General features: G+C 61.6%; 1 protein-coding gene across 2 annotated transcripts; it reads left to right on the top strand.

Annotated features, from left to right (window-relative positions):
* The first annotated feature begins 8,537 nt into the window (after nucleotides 1-8,537).
* GBX2 (gastrulation brain homeobox 2) lies at nucleotides 8,538-11,336 on the top strand. Of its 2 annotated transcripts, none has more exons than XM_081141771.1 (2): nucleotides 8,538-9,153; nucleotides 10,135-11,336. In XM_081141771.1, exons 1-2 carry the CDS (start codon nucleotides 8,646-8,648, stop codon nucleotides 10,659-10,661), a joined length of 1,035 nt encoding a protein of 344 aa, XP_080997897.1. In that variant the 5' UTR covers nucleotides 8,538-8,645; the 3' UTR covers nucleotides 10,662-11,336. The 2 variants fall into 2 exon arrangements, with proteins under 2 accessions (XP_080997897.1, XP_080997898.1); XM_081141772.1 differs by having other exon boundaries at nucleotides 8,538-9,187; nucleotides 10,135-10,340.
* The last annotated feature ends 8,367 nt before the right edge of the window (nucleotides 11,337-19,703 follow it).

Raw genomic sequence — 19,703 nt, forward strand, 5'->3', positions numbered from 1 at the left:
TCAGGGCCGCGCCACGGCCCGTGACATCACCTGAATGACTCGCGTTTTGGGGACGTCGTCGGGCCGCCCCCCGCGGGGAGAGGGCCGGGGTTCCCACCCATTACGCAGGTGGCACCGCAGAGGCCACGGTGATGAGCTCAGCTGAGCCCAGGCCCCTAGGCTCCGGTGTCAGAGGGTTTCTTCTCCATCTGCGTCCAGGCCCTGCTCAGGTGCGGCAGAGTCGAGACCCTTAGTGGGCCCTCGAGGGAGCCGAGGTGAGTTTTCTATTATGATGCCCCAAATCTGACCGTATTTAACACCTCGTGCAGTCACGGAGGTCTGGGTTTTTACCTTCGTTTGTGGCAAAGGCTTCTCCTGTGGCCTAGACGTTTACAATGAAAAGAAGTTGGGAGTCTTCCTTGTGCAGTTGTAGGCCTGTCTGGGCCCCTGTAATTGCGCCGATAAAGGGGGGCTCCGCGGGCGTCTGCTCCCCAGAACCGCGGAGTCGCAACAGGCTCTACGGCAGGTGCCATTAGTCACACGGCCCCTAGGGGGCGCTCTGCGTCCCTGAGCGAAAAGCACACCCACGTGCTTTTCAGGCTGATACTTTAGAAATCGTGAAGCCTTAAAAAACGCTGTTTCCTGCCACTCCCTCATTAATTTATGAAAATACACAATACTATGTGAGTTCTGTTTACAGACATGAAGTAACCTCGTTAGGCCATTAAAATAAAAGTGTGCCGTGTAAAATCAAGCTTGCACAAGAAAGTATTCAGGTCATTACATTTTAAAGTATAAATGTCCAAATAAGTTACACGGTGCTGAAAGAACTAAATTTGAAGGTTTGGGGGGGTTAGAAGGAAGTTGAAGTTTAAGACCTCTCTCATCTCCTGTGAAGGGGGAGGGGTCATGTTGGTCACAGGTGTCCAACGCCCCTTGCTTCTGAGCCACCACCATCAACGTCTCCTTGTGAAGCTTCAGGTCCATCATTGCCACAGAGTTCAGGGAACAGGTTTGGGGGAGGGGACCCGCAGGACTGCTTCGGATTTAAGTTCGTTTCCCAGCAGAGACCAGTTTTTCTCACGTGCCCAGGAGAAGGGGAGCAGAGGGGCAGACTGCCTGGAGGAGGCAGCCTCACCTCTGCCCTGCTGTAGGGTCTGTCACCGTCCTTGATGGCTGCTCTGCTGTGGCCTGGTCAGAACAGGCATCTGACACTCATGGGAGCCCTTCTTCTGGCGTCAAGGGAGATGTCCCCTGCGGGGAGCACTCACCCCAGCATGGCCCCCCTCAGTAGATGGGTGTGGAGAAGCCACAGTGTGAACGCCCTCCCCTTAACTCTCTGTTCATCATTCAAACAACAACAACAACAAACACCCACTCCCAACACACACACAAGGGCAACGTGGCCCATGCATAATGTCTTCATTTCCTACAAAGCCCAGAAGTGTCCCCTAGGGAGGCGTGGGGACAGGGTCAGCGTTCTGAAGTCCTCCGGACCTTTCCCCCTGTGCCCACGCCCGCTCCAGCAGGCTGGCCCCTCGCCGGGGATCCCTCGGGATGTGAGCTTGCTCTCTGCGCCCACCCCTTCTTCCTCTGAGGTGTGTGGATTTCGAGCCGTACAGACGGACAAGGGAGATACAGCTGTTGGCAGCAGCCACTCAACTTGAGCCCTCTGTGTTTTTCCAGGTGACAAACGGAACATCCAAAGGTTCTTGTATCAAAGGCCTGGGGGGTCCCCATTTCCCATCTTTTCTTCGACTGCCACCGAGTAGGGGCTGTATATGTAGGGGGCCCAAGGCAGTACTGACAAGGACCCTGCACCGTGCCAACCTTCTCGGGCAGGGGCAGGGAGCGAGGGCAGTGGGTTCGCACGATTTCACTCGGGAACAACTGTAGATTGTCCCAGCCCGGCGAACGCAGGTGCCCGGCTACATCTCATTTCTCAGGCCTCCTTGATGGAAATGGCTCACCCCTGGTGGCCCTTGACCTACACCAACCCTCAGGTCAGTGAGCAAAGGAGCCCAGGTAGCTGAGGGGTCCGAGTCTAAAGGGGGTGGGGGTGGGGAGCCTACTCACCGCCCTTCCCACTGGCTCTGTCCTCAGTGGCTTACAGGCCCCTGGGCAGGACCAAAGATCCACACGGATTTTCCTTCAGTGTGGAACGGGTCCGCCCGTGGGTTTGGAGTCAGCTCTACTGTAAGTGGGGTGCTCCTGTGTACCTTTTTGGGGGGCGGGGGGGCATCTATTGTTATCTTCATTTAATTGTTGGCTAATAGCACGGCTCTCCCCCCACCCCATCAGCACACACACACCCCTGGCCTCTCCTGGGAAAAGTCCGCCCCGCCAGGCAGGCCCTGGAGCAGCTTTCCCTGGTAGCCACAGCTGTCCTTTGGGGAAACCTCGTGGAGCTGGTTGGTCAGTTACAGACACACCGACGCTTGCCTTTCCCAGGCGAGATCATCGCTCAGCAAACTTGGAACAGTGACCTTTCCCCAGGTCCATGGCGGTCATTCCGGCCTCCCATCTAAACAGCATCTCTCCCCTCTGCACCCACGCCCTTGCTCCCCCTTGTGACGTCCTTTCAGCGCTGGGTAGAAACCGAGGGGGCTGTGGCCGCAGGAAACGCTGGCCCCGCTCTCCAAGTGTGTCTGGGGGAAGGACAGACGGACTTCTGGGGAGCACGGGCCGCTTTGTACTGGGTCCCCGAGGAAGCGGAGCCCTCATGGGGGTGGCTGCTGGCCCTCCAGACACCCTCTTGCTCCCTCCGGTGTGGCTCCTAAAGGGTTAAAAGGATGACCTCCAGGTACACTGCCGCCTTTTTAAAAGACAAGGTCCCGCCGGGGTGGGGGCCCTCAGGGGGCAGCGGGGGCCCCGGTTAGGAGCGCCCAGGAGCCCGGAGGCTCGGGGCCCAGGCGCAGGCCGCGCTCTCCGGGACCCACGGTGTCCTCCCGAGGGCTGGGAACCCGGAGGGCGCGGCCGGCCCGCCTGGGCCTCTGGCCGGGGCTCCGCCGCCCACCGAGCGCGGGCCGCTCGCAGCCCGGACGGCATCACGCGCCCGCCTCCGGGACCAGGCGGGCAAATGGGACACGGGGTCCGTAGGGGCTGTGGCGTCCCCACAGGGCTGCCCACGCGGTGGGCCCCAGGGCGCGGCCCGCGAGGCGCGCAGCTGCCCCCCTTCACCCCTGCGTGCCCTCTGCCGGCCTCCGAGGCCGCCGTTTACGGGGCCCGGGATTAGCATAGCTGTGAAGTCCCGCAAACAATGCCCGCTGTGCGGGGAGATGAAAGTCGGGCGTTTGAAGTCCAGGAAAGGTGGGGCCGCGGGAATCCGGGGGGCCGATAGGAGAGAGAAAGCCAAGTGTGAGGCGCCGCGGCCTGAGCCTGGGTCTCCAGCGCCCGGGGCCTGGGGTTCGCGGGCCCGCGCGGCCTCCCAGACTCAGGCCGGCGCCCTCGCTGCCCCTCCCGCCAGCGCCCCCGGCCGCCGCCCCCGACCGCAGCCCTCGGCCCGGGCTCCTGCGCCGGCCCCGCCTGACGCTCCCTCTCCCGGGCTGGGGAACCCGGGGCGCGCGCGCGGGCGGCTCAGTCCCCCTGACGCTCCCCCTGGGCCTGGGCTCGGTGCCCCGGGGAGGCGCGCGGGGAGGTCGGGCTTACAGGGCGAAGGCGGCGGGCGACCCAGCACCACAGTGGTCACGAACTCGCCACTCCAACCGTTAGGGATGTTGGAAAAGGGGAACAGGACACCCCCCCCCCCCCCCGCCTGCGCCCTCGGACGCCTAGGCCCGCGCTCCCGAGCGGAGCCAGGTCCAGGTGCGGGGGAACCGGGGGCTCCAAGCGCTCGCAGCGGGCGCCTGGGTGCGCGGTCCGCGCGTCCACTCTCGCAGCCCCGGGGGTCCCCGCGCGGTGCAGGAACCCCCCCTCACCAGTTCCTCCCCCCATCCAGATACCAGGAGGACGGGGCGGGGTGCCCAGCGGCTGTGGTTCTGCCTGCCCCTCCGCCCGGGGCTGGGGAGGGCAGCGCAGGTGTGAGGGGTCATGTTTCCCCCGCCTGAGGCCTGCGGGGAACATTTTCCAACTCCCCCGAGGAAATGCAAAAAAAAAAAAAAAGGTACCCACCCCTTCAGGTTGGCGGTTTTGTTTCTGCTACTTTGAGGGTTGGAGACACAAAGCAAAACTTTCTACATAAGAATGTGGCGGCGCACACGGCCCCCGAAGGGCTTCCTCTGCGGGCGCCTTAGAAAAGCCCCCGCCCCGCTTTCCGCGCGGCCCCCGCCCGCTTTGCGCGCGGCCGAGGCGCAGAAGAATGAAGCCGAAGACTTTTATTTTATAAACCACTTGATCTTTGCTTGGGAAACTCTATTAATTGAATGGGTTTGCCTTTTTTGCCAGTCCCCTTTATCAGTATTTATGGGCTTTAAATTGTTTAAAGTTCCCTTGACGTTCAATTTACAAGTTTGGGGACTTTTTTTGTTCCGCCTTTTGTCCCGGAGAAAGACATCGTGTTGGAAGTGCTTTGAGAAGCCAAACATGAGAGGCTGGCAATGAAAGGGGAGCGGGGAGAGCCCTTTTAATTCCGTCCTGTTGGTGAATGGCTCTTTTACATAATTGCGGGAGCTATTTCAAAGCCAGCCAAGGGCTGACTTCACTTACAACCACATGGAGTCTATTTTGGGCTTTCAGATTTAAAAAAAAAAAAAAAAAAAAAAAAGCCTGAATAAAATAGTTTTAAAAATGAGGCTTCAGTGCTCTCTGCTACTTGCAAATTGGTGTGTCTGATGGGGAATTTTACACAAGCGCCCCTTTGTAAGAGCCTCTTGGGCTGGGGGTGGGGGGGACTGTTCTGGGTTAGCTGGGTGTGAATCCCAATTGCCCTTCCATAAATAAGACCCATCCCAAGCTATTTCCCGACTATTGCCGGGAGCAAGAGCCCAGGCAATGACCGAATGATCAGGCCACTCAATGTCCCTATAAATAAAAACAACGCGGTTACCCAAGAAACCAGCCTGCCGCCTGGGACTGGCCTGCGGGCGAGCGCGCCGGCCCGCTAGGCCCACGCGATGCTCCGCAGCCAGCCAGGCCCGGGGCTCCCACGCCCACGCACGACCTGGCTGGGAAGCGCGGAGTTCGCGGCGCTCCCTCCTCCGGGCTGGACTCCGAGGCAGGCCCACGCAAGTTTGCTGCGTGAACGCTCATTTGATGTGTGCGGTTAGTGCTACGACTGGGCCTGCTTACACCTACGGGCCACCGCTGGCGGGGGCACCCCCAAGCGTGGAGACAACTTAATCACGGTCCCGTTCACTGACGTCTGAGGTTTTAAGTGGCTTAAAACGATCCTGACACCAGCTTGGCATCGGCCAAGGAAAGTGCCCAGGGGCTGAGCCAACTAAAACCCGGAGGCAAGTCCCCTGGAAGAAAAGTTCTCGGAAGTTAACTAGAGCCGTAGGACCCAGGCCCTCCCTTGGGTGCGTCCTGAGTCCTGGCTCATCCGAGGCCGGGAGGGAAGAAGGCTCATGGCAAAGGGCTGCTCTGGGCGGTTTTCCCGCGCACCCAGGGCCCGCGGAGGCACCCGGGGCTCTGCAGTTTCAGGCAGTTGAGAGCTAAGCAGGTAGGAATCCGACGGCTACATAAGCCATGTACCTGTCGCTCGCTGCCCATAAATCTCTCCCAGGAGCAGAGGGAAAACTCTAAAGGCTTTTATTACCCGCAGTCCCCGCGCTCCCAACGCCAGGCAGGTAGCTGTGGTGCCCGGAATGACTCTTGTTAATCACGGCGAAACACAAGGATCCTTTTATGACGCCAACAGTCGTTTTCTAAGCAGTTAAGCATTAGATGAGAAAATATGACTGCATTGCATTCGAGGGGAGAAAAAAAAAAAAGCCCACTAGTAAATAAAATTCACATTGATGAGAATTCTCTGAACTCACTAATAAAAGGAGATTAGTATTATAACCCCTGCAGTCAATACTTTGCACGGCAATTTATGGATGCAAATAATATGCCATCACATTATTTCAAGTGTAGCTATAATTCAACGGACCTAAATCTTCTGGCTGAACTTTAAATGTAGAATTATCATCAAAATAATCAAAGGGATTCCTGGCTCTCGGAGGGTAATCGGGCGACGGAAGTCCCTGGAACAATATTTTTACGATGAAATTGCAAAGTGGTCGGCCAACCTGGCTGGGCGAGATGAGTAACAGCCTAGCCGGGCCTGCCAGCGCCGGGCCGCGAAGGGACCCGGCTGGAGCCATGAAAACCAAGCCAGGAGCCCAGGGGTTTTCCTGGTTTTCAAAAAACAAGTTCACCAGACCCGAGCCTGTGTGACTGTAAGTATCTCATGACGAGAGGGAGTTATTTATTAGGCTCATAAAGAAATCAGTCTTTTTGCCCTGGGCTTCAATATCCCCCCCCCCTTTCCTGTTTCTCTGATTTTGTAGGAGTGGTGAAATAGGGGGAGAGCTTAGAGACCCCCACAGACACCTCCTTCCCCTGCGGATCCTAACGGGGATTCATTTCCCCTCGGCGGCCTCAGCCACCTCGGGGTCTGGGCGCGCAGAGAGTGGAAGCAACTCAGGCAGCGCCCTAATGAATTCTTTTCAAACCGCCTGCTGCCGGAGCCATCCATTACTGCGGCCGGAGTGGGAGCCCGCTCCAGACGTCTTTGTCCGGGCGGCGGTGGGAGTGGAGGAGGGCGGCTGGCGGCAGGGCCCTGGGGTGTTCTCAGCACCCTCCCCTTTCCCCCTCCGGGGACCCTTCGGGTGGGCTCCTGCATGAGGATATGGCCCCGGATTAAGACGTCCGGCAAGGGGGGGGGACGGGGGGCTTGGGGTGAGAGCTCTAGAAAAAGGAAGGGAGAGCTTCAAAGAATCAGGTCGATAGATTCATAAAGATCGATTTATCTTTATCTCCCAATTAAACGTGCTTGTAAGTGATACATAACAGCGGCCCAGCGCGGGCTGACTCCCCAGCCACGAGCTCCCCGGCGTGCGCGCGTTGGTCACGACCCGTGTAACAATGCCCTTCGCTCCTCTCCTCCCGAGCCCGCTGCTCCAGCATCTAGGCCCGGGAAGCTGGAGCCGAGGCGCTGGAGGCGCGTGGAAGCCCCGCGCGCGCTGGCGCGCTTTGCACGGTCCGCCCCGGAGATGAAATGATGCCGTTTTTAAAGGGAACACAAGAGCTGAAAGTTTTGTTTTTATCTTGGAGAAGGGGACAGGAACATTCCTAGACCCCCGCCCCCTCCCCGCCGAGTCCCTTCCTCCCAAAACCTGGGGTTTTACCGTCGTCGAGACGAGAGAAACGTCTGGAGGGAATCGGCTCCGTCCTGCAGGAGGCAAAGCGGAGCCGCGCGCCCTCGAGTCCTCGCGCTGGCAACCGGGCGGCGGCGCCGGGGTGAGCGCTCCCTCCGTTCTCAACGTGCTTAATTAGCGCCTATTTACAAAACGCAGCTTTTATTTGAGCAAACATCATAAAGCTTTCATCAGGATAATCTCACGTTATGCAATCTGGAGGCACAGTAACTCCCCCTTCCTCCCCGAGGATGGAGGCGATGAAGGACTCGCTTTATTATCGTAATTATCGTGGCTGTTATTTTGGTGCGCACAGGCAAAGTGTGTAAATAGGTGCGGTGATTAAGAATGTCATGAAAAATGAGAAGGGAGCGCTCACGGGAGGGCCCGGCTCGGGACGGGGGCACCGGCAGCCTCCCCGCCCCGCCGGAGCGCAGGGGAGGGGGGCGCGAGGAGCAACCCCGCGGGCTCCCCACGCACGCAGAGGCTGTCGGCTGCCGGGCAGCGCCCTAGGGGCAGATCTGAAGCAGCAGGGCCATGCCCCCAACTCCGGGAACCTCGCCCGCACCCCTAGAGCAGCAGCAGCACCCGGAGCTAGGGTGAGCCGGGAGCAGGTTCGTTCCAAGGAAGGTGAAGGAGAGAGAAAACGCCCGAGGCCCAGACGTGGCGGGCCCCAGCCCCGGAGCTGCCCTTGGAGGCGGCCTTGACGGGGCCGCCGGGCCGCGCGGTTTGAGCCTCGGGGGTGCCAACCGCCCCTTTCAAGTTTGCGCGGCGCCGCAGGCTCGGGCTCCCGGGCCCGCGCGCTCCGCCGGTGGCGCCCGCAGCCCGCCGGCCGCCAGCCCGGGTGGAGGGGGCGGAGCCCCGCCTTCCCACGCCCCCCCGGCGCAGCCAATAGGCGGCCGCGCTCGGCCCCACGTGAGGCGAGCCGGGCCGGGCGGCAGGCAAAATGTGAATGGGCGAGAGGAGCGCGATTTAAAGGTGCTGGCGGCGCCCGCGGAAGACAAGTGCGCCAGCTCCGCGCGCTCCCAGCGGCCCGCGGGAGGCAACGGACCGCGGGACGGACAGACCGATGCACCGACGGCAGTGAGCCGGCGCCCAGGGCCGCGGACGCGACGCGCGCGGGCTCCGACGGGCAGGCGGCGGCAGCGGCTCCAGCGAGCCCGCGGGGCCCGGGCGCCCTCTCCGCTCCGGGACGCGCGACCTCACCCCGCGTGCCACCCGCAACCGCTGGGTATGCCGCGGGCCCAGGACTGAGGGGCAGCGGCATCTGCTCTCCGGATACTGCTCCGCCGCTGCCCGACTGTGCTCCAGGTGCCCGGCGGGCTTCCCGGCGGCGGCGCGGCGCAGGGACTTTTCGCCTCTCGCCGGCCTCTCCCGAGCGCGTCTATGAGCGCAGCGTTCCCGCCGTCGCTGATGATGATGCAGCGCCCGCTGGGGAGCAGTACAGCCTTCAGCATAGACTCGCTCATCGGCAGCCCGCCGCAGCCCAGCCCCGGCCATTTCGTCTACACCGGCTACCCCATGTTCATGCCCTACCGGCCGGTGGTGCTGCCGCCGCCGCCGCCGCCGCCCGCGCTGCCCCAGGCCGCGCTGCCCCCCGCGCACCCGCACCACCAGATCCCCAGCCTGCCCACCGGCTTCTGCTCCAGCCTGGCGCAGGGCATGGCGCTCACCTCCACGCTCATGGCCACGCTGCCCGGCGGCTTCTCCGCGTCTCCGCAGCACCAGGAGGCGGCGGCCGCCCGCAAGTTCGCCCCGCAGCCTCTGCCGGGCGGCGGCAACTTCGACAAGGCGGAGGCCCTGCAGGCCGACGCGGAGGACGGCAAAGGCTTCCTGGCCAAGGAGGGCTCGCTGCTCGCCTTCTCGGCGGCCGAGGCGGTGCAGGCGTCTCTCGGTGAGTCCGCGGCGCGCGCGACCCGGGCGCGGGGGCGCGAGCCAGCTCCGGCTTCTCTCCCGCGCGCGGGGGTCGCGCGGTGCAGCCGCTGCCCGACCCCCTCCCCAAGGGCGGGAGGACGCGGCCCAGCCGAGCCGCGGGGACTCGGGGACATTCAGAGCCGCGCTCCAAGCAGGGTCACCGGGGGGGGGGGCATCTAGCACCCTGGGCCCGATGCCGCGCACGGCGGCGTATCTGTCCGGCGGCGAGTTGGATGAAGTCTCGCCACCCGACCTCCCCGCCCCTGCGTGGGCCCCGGGTAGCTTTCAGCATTAAGCGGAGCCGGGGTCGGCTTCGCGTCTCCCCAGTGCTTGTGCCGAGGGGCGCCCAGGCCCGTCGAACCCCTTCGCGGGCTTGCTGCTTGCCTGGCAGAATCGGCTTCCTCGGAGGCCGTGCATCTGCGCGCGTGTGCTGGGGTGTCTCGTGGGAACTTCTCCTTAGGTACCAAACTTCCCTTCCACCCACATTATCTGTCTCCAAAAAATACACGGTGTGGCCTCTACACCTCCCTCTGTCCCCACTCTGGCTGCCACGAAATTGAGGTTCCCAAAATTATCCCGGGAGCTGGGGGGAAGGTGAACTTCCCCTCGGTCCGCACCCAGCCCCCACCCTGGGGACAAAGGGGAAGCTCTTTGGGCCTCAGGCCTCCTGTTCCTTGGGCCGGAGGCTGGGAGCTCGCGGAGGGGGCAGCCAGCCCCTGGAGTGATGGTTACCAGCAAAGGGCCTGAGCCCGTCCTGTCTCCTCTCCTTTGAGCTTTCTCACGCCCCCCACCCCACCCCACCCCACCCCAGCCCCCGAAGGCCAGGAAATCGCAATGTGTTAACGTCCTAGCGAGACCATTCGCCCAGACGGAAAATGCTGCCTTGGTGACGGCGGGAAGGGGACGGGAGGCCCGCGCGCGAGCGAAATGTAATAAAACCCCGTTTGGTTTTTGCTTTCAGTCGGGGCTGTCAGAGGGCAAGGGAAAGACGAGGCAAAGGTGGAAGACGACCCGAAGGGCAAGGAGGAGAGTTTCTCGCTGGAGAGCGATCTGGACTACAGCTCGGATGACAATCTGCCCGGCCAGGCGGCGCACAAGGAGGAAGACGCGGGCCACGCGCTGGAGGAGCCCGCGCCCAGCGGCGGCGGCGCCGCGGGCGGCACCACGTCCACGGGCAAGAACCGGCGGCGGCGGACTGCCTTCACCAGCGAGCAGCTGCTGGAGCTGGAGAAGGAGTTCCACTGCAAGAAGTACCTGTCGCTGACCGAGCGCTCGCAGATCGCCCACGCCCTCAAACTCAGCGAGGTGCAGGTGAAAATCTGGTTCCAGAACCGCAGGGCCAAGTGGAAACGGGTGAAGGCCGGCAACGCCAACTCCAAGACCGGGGAGCCCTCCCGGAACCCCAAGATCGTGGTCCCCATCCCTGTCCATGTCAGCAGGTTCGCTATCAGGAGTCAACATCAGCAGCTAGAGCAGGCCCGGCCCTGAGGGCCCAGGGAGCGGGCCAGGGCCCCTGCCGCCGTGGAGAGGCCACGGCCAGGCAGAGCCGGAGGGAACCCAGGGGGGACTGTGCCCTGTTGGAAGCAAAACTCAGTCACCCCCTCCCTCAACTTTGGACATCCCAAGTAAATCCAGAGTGTATATTCATGAAACGGGCTTGAAAGACTGCTTTCGAAGGGGCCACTGCTACGGCTGAAGACACACTAAATATTTATTATTACTACCCTGCTTTGTACATAGATATCTATATAGACCGGATCACAGCTGCGGTATTTTGAAAGTTACAGGACCAAACCACCCGCTAACATCCCAGAAGAAAACAGACCTCCGCCGTAACCCGCCACCCATAGCAGCCACCTGTCCCCACTCTCCCAAAGGTAACCGGGACACGCAAGGACTCGCACCGGGGCTCACGCTTATGTTTTGTTTCGGTTCTGGCTTTTTTTAGTTGACTGAAAAGCAGGCGTTTTGGGGGCAGTCTGGAAAGTTGCTTTGCTTTGGTTTTGCCTGGCTTTCTTTCCTGGCCTTGCATATCCTGTCTGAGCCATGTCTGAAGCACGTCTCCGTTGTGTTTAATTTATTACAATGTAGCTTATTTTCTTATAAGTTATGACATTTAAACAATCTCAGTCTTGTGAATAATAAAATGGAGAGAGAGCAAGAGGGGGGAAAAAAGAAAGACCAGTGCCTGGGTCTCTGAGTGTGTCCAGATTTGACTGTTTGGAGGGCACCCCCAGCGTGTGGCCAGCAGCTGGTCTGGGACCGGTACCGGATAAACGTCCCCTGGCCAGTTCTCAGACTGGCTGGAAGTGAGCCCCAAGGCACCTTACCAGGTTTTCAATCGGAGAGCAAGACCTCCAGCTAGGCGATACATTCAAGGACACCAAATTTCCACCTTAGAAACCTAACACCCCCCAGTTTGCACAGTCTCTTCAATACCTAAGAGGCTGGCAGACTTGGACCCGAGGAGGAGGCGGGCGCCCGGAGGAGGGAAAGCGAGTGACTGCGGGTATTGGGGGCTTGGCACAAACTCCTGATGCTCTAAATCGATTACAGCCAGGGAGGAAACGCGTTTCCTTACAAAAGTCCCCGACCCCAAAAGAAGCGGTGTTTGCTCGCCGGGCGGGGCAGAGCGCCCATAAATCAGGCTCCGGCGTTATCTTCCGACAGGAGCAGAAACCCCGCCAGCCAAGCTGGGCTTCTCCGGGCGCTGAGCGCGGAGGCGGGGGTGGGGGCGGGGGCGCGCTGGGAGAGCCCGGGACCCTGCACCTCCCTCGGGGGGGGGGGGGGCGCAGGGGGCGGGACCCGACCACCGCCCCACCCCGCGGGCGCCGGGCAGGTTCGCAGCACAAAGGGGGAGGGAGAGAGGAATGCAAGTCCAGTTGGGGCAGGTCCGAGGGGGTACCTGGGAGCTGGCGGCCACCTGGGCCGGAGGGGCATGCCTGCATCCCCAATCCCACCCCCAACCACCGGTACCGCGCCCCCGAGCCCAGCCCATTCCGTTGGCCCCTTTCCGGACCTGGAAGCGCCCGACCAGACACGAGCATCTGGGCCCACCGGAGATTGGAGTGGACAGGACACGGTGACCCGGGGCGTCAGGGTGAGCGCGGTGCCAGAGCCCCTGCGGTCTCCCAGCCAGCAGTCCAAAGAGCGGAGAGAAGCCAGTGGCTTCGCCAACCTCAGCCTCCCGAATGGAGGCCCGGGAGAGGGCTGCGAAGCAGCCGCACTCGGCATCCACGAGGCTCTCATCTCCAGAAGGGGAAACGCGTCGCCGTGGGTCAATACTAATATTGACTCAATTTATACTGCTTAGGACGCGTCATCTCCCCGCGGCGGAGGGGTGTGGGGACCCAGGCTCTCCCCGAACTTCAGGTGCAAGGTGAGGGCCGGGCGCCACCGAGTCACGGTTTCCCGCCGCGTTTCCAATGTTCCCAGTATTTCCGTAATCCCCCGTGGTGGTCAGTGGCTCAGGCTTGGGTTTAGAGCACAATAAAATGGACTGGCCGGCCTCGGGGCGCCTCAGCTGACTCTGCAGGATTTGGAGAGCTGGGGGGCCCCTTGCTGTCCCTCCCCCAGCCCCCTGAGGCCTGCGGGTGGTGGGTGCGCCCGGGTTGTTTCTTGCCCGGGCGCAAAATCCTCAAGGCCCGGCCATTGAGCGCGCCCGGGTAGCCAGTTGGCGTCCTTGGCTCAGCACGGCCAGGTCGCCACTGGCCCTAGGCCGCTGCCCAGGCCGTGGGGACCCGAGGAGACACCGGCTCCACCCACCCCCACCCCCAACCCCCGCACACCTGGGCCAGTCACTCCCCAAGCCGCGTACATGCGCCCCTAGCGGAACTGCGGCTTGTAGCGCGGAGTCCCCGCTTGGGACCCGGGGAGCTGCACCCTCCCTGGCGGGGCGTCCCCACCCGTCTGGGGGAGGAACCCTGGGTATTGAGCAGGGCGCTCTCGACAGATCCTGGAGTGCCCCCCACAGAGGCGTAACCCATACCCCCCTCCAAAAGTCCGTGGCAGGGATGGGAGGCCCCAAGAGGCCTGGAGCCTCGGCTCCACAAACCCTGTGGGAAAGTGCAGCTCCCTAGAAATGGGGGACCCCTTCAGGGAGCCCACCCCAGGGTCCAGCTCCCCCCCCCCCAGCTGCGTAATGTTCGCCCTTTGGAAACAGGTGGAGAAGATGGCCAGGGGCTCCTATGCCCTCTTGGGGTGCTCTCACCCTCCCACATGGGTGACCCCCGGGGCACCCCTGAGAGCCCTGCGTGGAGGCCGAGCCCCAGAGACAGGCCGAGGGGAAGAAGACAAACAAGGGGCGCTTGATGGCCGCTGTCAGCACGGCCGTCATCACGGCGCTCATTTGGCTGCCTAATGAGTCACATCACAGGCAGAGAGAAAAATTGTCAATCGCCCGGGCCCTAATGAATTTTTTTGCAAATTGTAATCAAGCCAGGCCGTCTCAGCTGGCTGATTAATGAGACCCACGAGGCTCGGCCAGCACCTCAGCTTTTTATTCCACCCCGTCCTTCCTGCACTAAATTAACAGCAACTTGTCTGAGCTTCAAATTAACTCCCAATGATTAATTCTGATGGGGGGGCCTGAAGAATAGCTCGTTCTAATAGGCTCTGGCCTGAGATGCTGTTGGAAATTAATACACTTCCCCTTTGGCTGCCGGCTTTAATCCAAGGTTGGGTTTTGACATCACTATATTTGTTGTTACAATAAATTCCACTTACATCTGCAGATCAAATAATTGCGCTGGGGAGCGCCATGGACCTGTGCCCCCACCCCCGCCCCCACCCCCAGCCTGCACAAGGGCCCTCTGGGCTGCTCCCACCCGTGTTTACCAACCCCAACAGGGGTTTGAGCACAACCCCCACCCCCAGGAACAGCTACTTGACCAGGTGACCCCCTGCCCTAGCTCCCTTGGGAGCCGGGGCCCCTCCGCGGCTTGGAGAACTGAGGGCACTTTGAAAACCAGCAGCCACAGCTCCTCTCCCCAGCAGGGCCCTCTTCAGATTGTCCTTGGGGGTCAAGCGCCTCCTCCCCCAGCTCCCACAGAGGCTTGAGTGCCCTGGGCCGCCAGTGTTCCGACCGTCCCTAAACCCCTACAGGGGCTGGGATTTTAGTGCATGCTCCTGAGCCCAGCTTTCGCCTCCTGGTCTTCAGCCCCATGGGGTGGGGTTCTTTCTCAGGGCCTCTTCAGCTAAATGGGGTGGGTGGGGGCCCTCCATGTCCTCTCCAGACCGTGTTTGCCTCCTAGGAGAGTCTGAATTAGAATCTGGTTGCTGTGCCGTGCCAGGCTGCCCACTCGGCGTGTAGGTGACGTGAGCCCCTGCATTCCACGACGCCCTCTCTCTCCGGGTCAGTGTCCGCTTGGTCCTGTGTCCGTTCTGGCTTAATTAGCTCAATCATTTCAGCTGCTTTCCGCAGGCCTAGCAGAGGGCCTGGGTGGCTGCTCCCTTCAGCCCTGGGCCAGTCCCAAGCGGAGCCCCGCCATCCCCCCCAGGCAGGGGATTCCGGGTGCGCGGGAAGCCAGGAGGGACACTGTCGGCCTCGGGACCTGGTCACCACCTGTTTCTGACCTCCGGGCCTTCCCAGCGCTCTGCGGCCCCCGGGAGTGGCTGGCGCTCGGGGGCGCGTCCAGTGGCCCTGGCGCAGACTCTGCATCTGCGTCCTCTCCTTTCGCGGGTGGGAAACTTGGATGTCGAGGCGGCCGAGCGGCCTCCTTGGGAAAGAGGCTTCTAGCACGCACCCCTGTTTCTGTCCCCAGAGACTCCAGGCCTCTGTTCCAAGGCGCACAGGCGGAGCAGGTGGCCTGCTTGGACCCGCTGGGGTAGCAGGGCTTCCCAGATGCTCCGCATGGCCTCCTTCTCCCCAAGCTCGGTGCCAGGGGGCTCTGGGGTTTGGAGGGAGCCGTGACCCCGGTCAACCGGAGCGTCCCGGGCGAAGGGAGGCGGCACTCATCTTCATTTCGGGCCCTTATGGTGCAAACAGGAGAAATATGGTCTTTGTAACCAAACGTGAATGCAAATCACACCGTCTGAGTAATAAAGCACCTGAAACCTCGACACACAAAAGCAACACCATATGTATGAAGACAACCTGCGTACATTATAAATTACTTCGTGAGAAATGAGCGCCTATTGGAGTAGTTCAGAAGCCAGAGGCCCAAGCCCGCTTCCCTCCCCCGCGGCCCTGGGGAAAGGTCAAGGGGCCCTTTCACCCCCCAGGGCCTCGGGCGCGGACACTGGGCCCCGCGTGGCTGCGCGGGAGTCTGCGGGCACCGCGTCGCAGGAACGGCGGGCGCGCACCCACCCGGGGAAGCCCTGCGAGCCTGGGCCGGCTGGGCGCGAGGTGCCACCGGTCTCGGAGCTGCTGCGGGTCAAGTCCCAGCCTGGGGACTAGCACCCTCCTGCCCCAGATGGCCGGAGGAGGCCCCTGGACGCCGGCTCTTTGATCAGCGCGAGGTGCTGCTCCCCGCGATGCTGCTCAGGTTTTAGCGCGGACCAGCGGCCCCTGCCAGCGCATCCCTTCCCGGGCGCCGACCCCGGGAGGAGGGCCGGGGAGTGCGCGCGTGAGCGTTGGCATGTGTGCCGGTCCCCTCGGGCTTGGCCCGGTTTCTCTGCTTTCCCGGACACTGCACAGGAGCCGAAGACGCCGTTCCCAGGCCCAGCAAAGAGGAGCGTCCACTGCACGCGAGTCCGCACCGCTGGCCTCGGCTCCCCGGTCTCTGGGTCTAACCCCCGCCCCAAGCCCCTTCCGCGGGCTGCGCCTCTGCGCTCTACCCCATTCCTTTCCCCTGTGTGCGGACTCCAGCCCCCACACCCCACTCCTTAGACGTCCCCGTTTGGCCTCCAAGCTCTCCCCACACACCGCCAACCTCCACCGTGTGGAGCCACCCACTTCAGGTCTCCAGGGGACCCCTCCGCAGTTCCCCTCGTCTCCCACGCCCACCTGGCCTTTGAGCTCTCCCCAAGTCTGGACCAATCCGCTCCCCGCAATCCACCACCAACACCCCGCTTCCACGGGGAGGAGCTCCTCCAACACACACGTGTGGGCTCTGGACCCCTCTTTACCACCGTGGTTAGACCCACCCTCCGCCCCTGCCTGGAACAGGCCCCAGGGCCTCCAGCGCACACGCCTGGCTCGGGAGAGGAAACTGAGGCCGGAGCAGCTAAAGGAGAGGCCGCCAGGCCACGCGGGGACCCTGGGCCTGTCCGAACCGTGGTGGGCTGCGTGGGCCTCGTGGCAGAGGGGAAAGGGCTCGGGTGGCACTGGGGTCCGCAGCTTGAGGGAGGCAGGTAGACCGTCGGAGGCCCAGCTGCCCGACCCACGCGCAATTCCCGGCCCCGCGCGGCCTTATTGGAGTAACGCTCCTGGGCCCGGAGCCCCAAACTGGAGCCCGGTCTAAGCTAAAGCCTAGGGCAGGGGCCAGCCTTGGAGACCTACGTCACTCGCCCCCCCTCCCCCGCCCACCCCCCAAGCCTTCATCTCTTTATTTCCCCGCCACTAGGTCCCTCTCGGCCTTTGTCAGGCCGGTGGGTCTCTGGTGTGGCCGCGCGTCATCTTAAAGGACCGGCCTCCCTGCTCGGGCTCAGCGGCTGCCCGAATGACAAAGGCTGAAATGGGATTACACAGATCTGATCCTATTAAGCCTGCCCCCTGCCCGGGCTCCCGGGACTCAGATCCCTCACCCCCCACCCGCTGCCCCTCTCCCCGCCCCCGGCCCGGCCTCCGCGGAGACACCTGGCCCAGAAGGGACCCCGCAGGGAGCCGAGGGCCTGGGGAGTTTGAAAGTGGCCGCCCCACCCCATGGAGGGAACCTCCCGGGGTTCTGAATGACAAAAGCCGAGGGGAGGGACTGACCCCACCCGGCCAGAACTGGCCTCCCCGCTGGCTGGCCTTAGGTGCAACCCGGCTGTAGGAAACCCTGTGTGGCAACTTTCAGGTCACGTCTCCCACCTGGCAGCCAGGTAGTGGGGGCCTAGGGTGCAAGCAGAACCAGGAAAGGCTGACCTTGCACCCAGGGCTTTACTTGCCCACTCACTCTCAGCCCCACAGGAGGTGGGGGTGAGGCTCCCCTCTGCAGATGTAGCAGCCAGATCCCAGGGGGAAGGGGCTTTAGGCTGGGGGCCTGGATTACCCCAAAACCTAATCTCTCTCCACAGGCCTTGGGCGCTGAGGCTAAGGCCATTGGCACACACACTCCAGCCCCAGGGGCCGGGGGCCAGGTGGAGCCATTGGCCTGTTGGGTAAGAGATGGGAGATGGAGGCTGCTGGTGGGAAAGGGGTGGGGATACAGAGCTTTAAAGGCTCTAGCTGGTGGCTGTGGGATGGTGGGGTGGGGGCCTGGGGATGCTTGGACCTGTTTCAAGTTTATCTTTTTTCCCTTCTGAGCAGAGCCCATTGTGTTGATTTAAAATAAGGTAGATCTTTCGGGAGAGAAAGCACGGGGGGGGGGGGGGTGTCAGATCCTAGTAGAGATGCCCTTTAGCCAACCTTGACCAAACCAGCTCCCTCAACTGATGACCCGGCCTTCAGGACATCTCGGTCACTGATGTAACACAGGTGAAGTGTGTGGCAATGTCAGCAGCAGCCCCCTTAGGGCTGTGGACTCAGGCCACCTGGCTTCCCATCCTTGGATGGTTAACTCTCCAACGTCAGCCTCACCGTCAGCACCAGTGGGCAATCGAAGCTGATTTGGGCGAAGGTCACCCCGTGGCCCTGGGCACACTGGGAATCAGCATTCGCTGCTTTCCAGGCTTCGCCCGCTGAGGGCCTCACCTGCACTCCTTGGGTTAGGTCCGCTCTGTGCGGCTCCTGTTCTTTCTGACGGCCCGCCCACCTGCCCTCCCAGGTTCATCCTGCCACAGCTTCGGCGTTTTCCTCCAAGTCTGTCCCTCCTGGGGATGGTCCAGGTGAGCAGCAGACAGGTTTCAGGTCCAGCTCTGATGCTGGTCCTCAAGGAGCCCGAAGGCAATGAGTGGAGACAGTCATGTGGGCCGGCGACCACTGTGCCAGGAGCTGCCTCAGTGGGATGCTCCGCACCTCTTCAGCCCATGGGGACCATCTCAAACCAGTGTTCCCCATAAGACTAAATGGGACCTGCCGTGATATCTTAGACCCAGAGTGAGGGTCCCTGGGCTGGCCTGGCGTCAAGGAGGCAGGAGTGGGATGGGCACCAGCAGGGTCGTTCACAAGGAATGTGTGAGTCCTGAGCAATGACGTCAGGGCTCGGTTAAGAAAGGCCTTCCTCGTTCCTAAGGCTGGCACAGCTCCTCCTCTGCACAGAGCCCCCTCTTTCCGAAGGGCCCTGGGGGAATATTCAGGAAGCTGCAGGATCCCGGGCCCTGTAAAGACTCAGATGAGAATTTCACCTCTGGTTTGTTACCACACTATCCTTGGTCAAAGAGTCTCCGAGCTGGGTAAGATCAGCCGGACTAACCATTCGGTGCTCCAGTGACATCGGTCACAGTGCCTCCTGGGACTCAGAATGCCAAGCTTCCTGCGACCACACGGAACAGAGGTGTCACCAAAGCAGTCATGTGATTATTGCTTTTAAGAATATTGATCATTTTTAAAAAAATGTTTTTATTGATTTCAGAGAGAGGAAGGGAGAGGGAGAGAGAGAGAGAAACATCAGTGATGAGAGTCATTGATCGGCTGCCTCCTGCATGCCCCCTACTGGGGATCGAGTCCACAACCCTGGCATGTGCCCTGACCGGGAATCGAACCGTGACCTCCCGGTTAGTGGTTGATGCTCAACCACTGAGCAACACTGGCAGGTGAGTATTAATCATTTAAAAAATTTACCAATAGTGTCAAAGTGGATTTCCATTTTCCGTGACCATGGCTGGAATCCCCTCCACCCGATAATTTTCGTATTCCAGCATTTTGAAAGCTAGAATTTGCCAGAAAAGAATGATAATCGCCCATCTTTAATGAGAGACTGTTAATTTGGGATTTATCAGGACTTTCTTTAATAAACGGTAGTGAGGACATTCATCTTCAGCCTCGTTTTGCAAAGTCACATTTGTAGTCGGGAGTTTTCACTCCCCGCTAATCATTGTCTCCAGCAGGCAGCTTTGCAGCAGAGTAGAGGCCACGGGAGAGGCGAGGGGACCGCAGCGGCTGGTTCCGGAGAGCACCTCCGAGGCCGCCCTCTCCTTACCAGCACCCCCCAACATGCAGAGCTCCCCCACCCCCGGCTGTATGGCACTGCAGCAGGACAGTTCCTTGTGGTGTGGGACTGTCCCATGGATGCCAGAGCTATGGCCCAGTCATGTGTCAGCCAACAGTGTCTGCAAGGAAGGTGGAGCTGTCCTCAGTTGCCACACTTCTGCTGGCACTGTGCTGGGCATGGGGGACCCAACTGGCACCTGGGTGCACAACACACCCTTGGGTGCTCAGAGCCCAGGAGAAGGCAGCTAGTTCCAGGGTGGGCACTCACTGTGCCCTGAGGCTCAAGGCAAGGCCATGGAGACCTGGAGATCTTGAGGGGGCTGCGCTGACCTCAGTCTCCACCTGGCCACTTGAGA

The sequence above is a fragment of the Miniopterus schreibersii genome (genome assembly GCF_964146895.1).
Source record: "Miniopterus schreibersii genome assembly, chromosome: 7".
NCBI lineage: Eukaryota > Metazoa > Chordata > Mammalia > Chiroptera > Miniopteridae > Miniopterus > Miniopterus schreibersii.

What these genes read in the sequence shown, in the direction of transcription:
- GBX2 (XM_081141771.1), top strand. Translation starts at nt 8,646, where the DNA reads ATGAGCGCAGCGTTCCCGCCGTCGCTGATGATGATGCAGCGCCCGCTG. An exon ending in GGCGGTGCAGGCGTCTCTCG is followed by an intron (nt 9,154 to 10,134) that starts GTGAGTCCGCGG and finishes TTTTGCTTTCAG; the next exon opens with TCGGGGCTGTCAGAGGGCAA.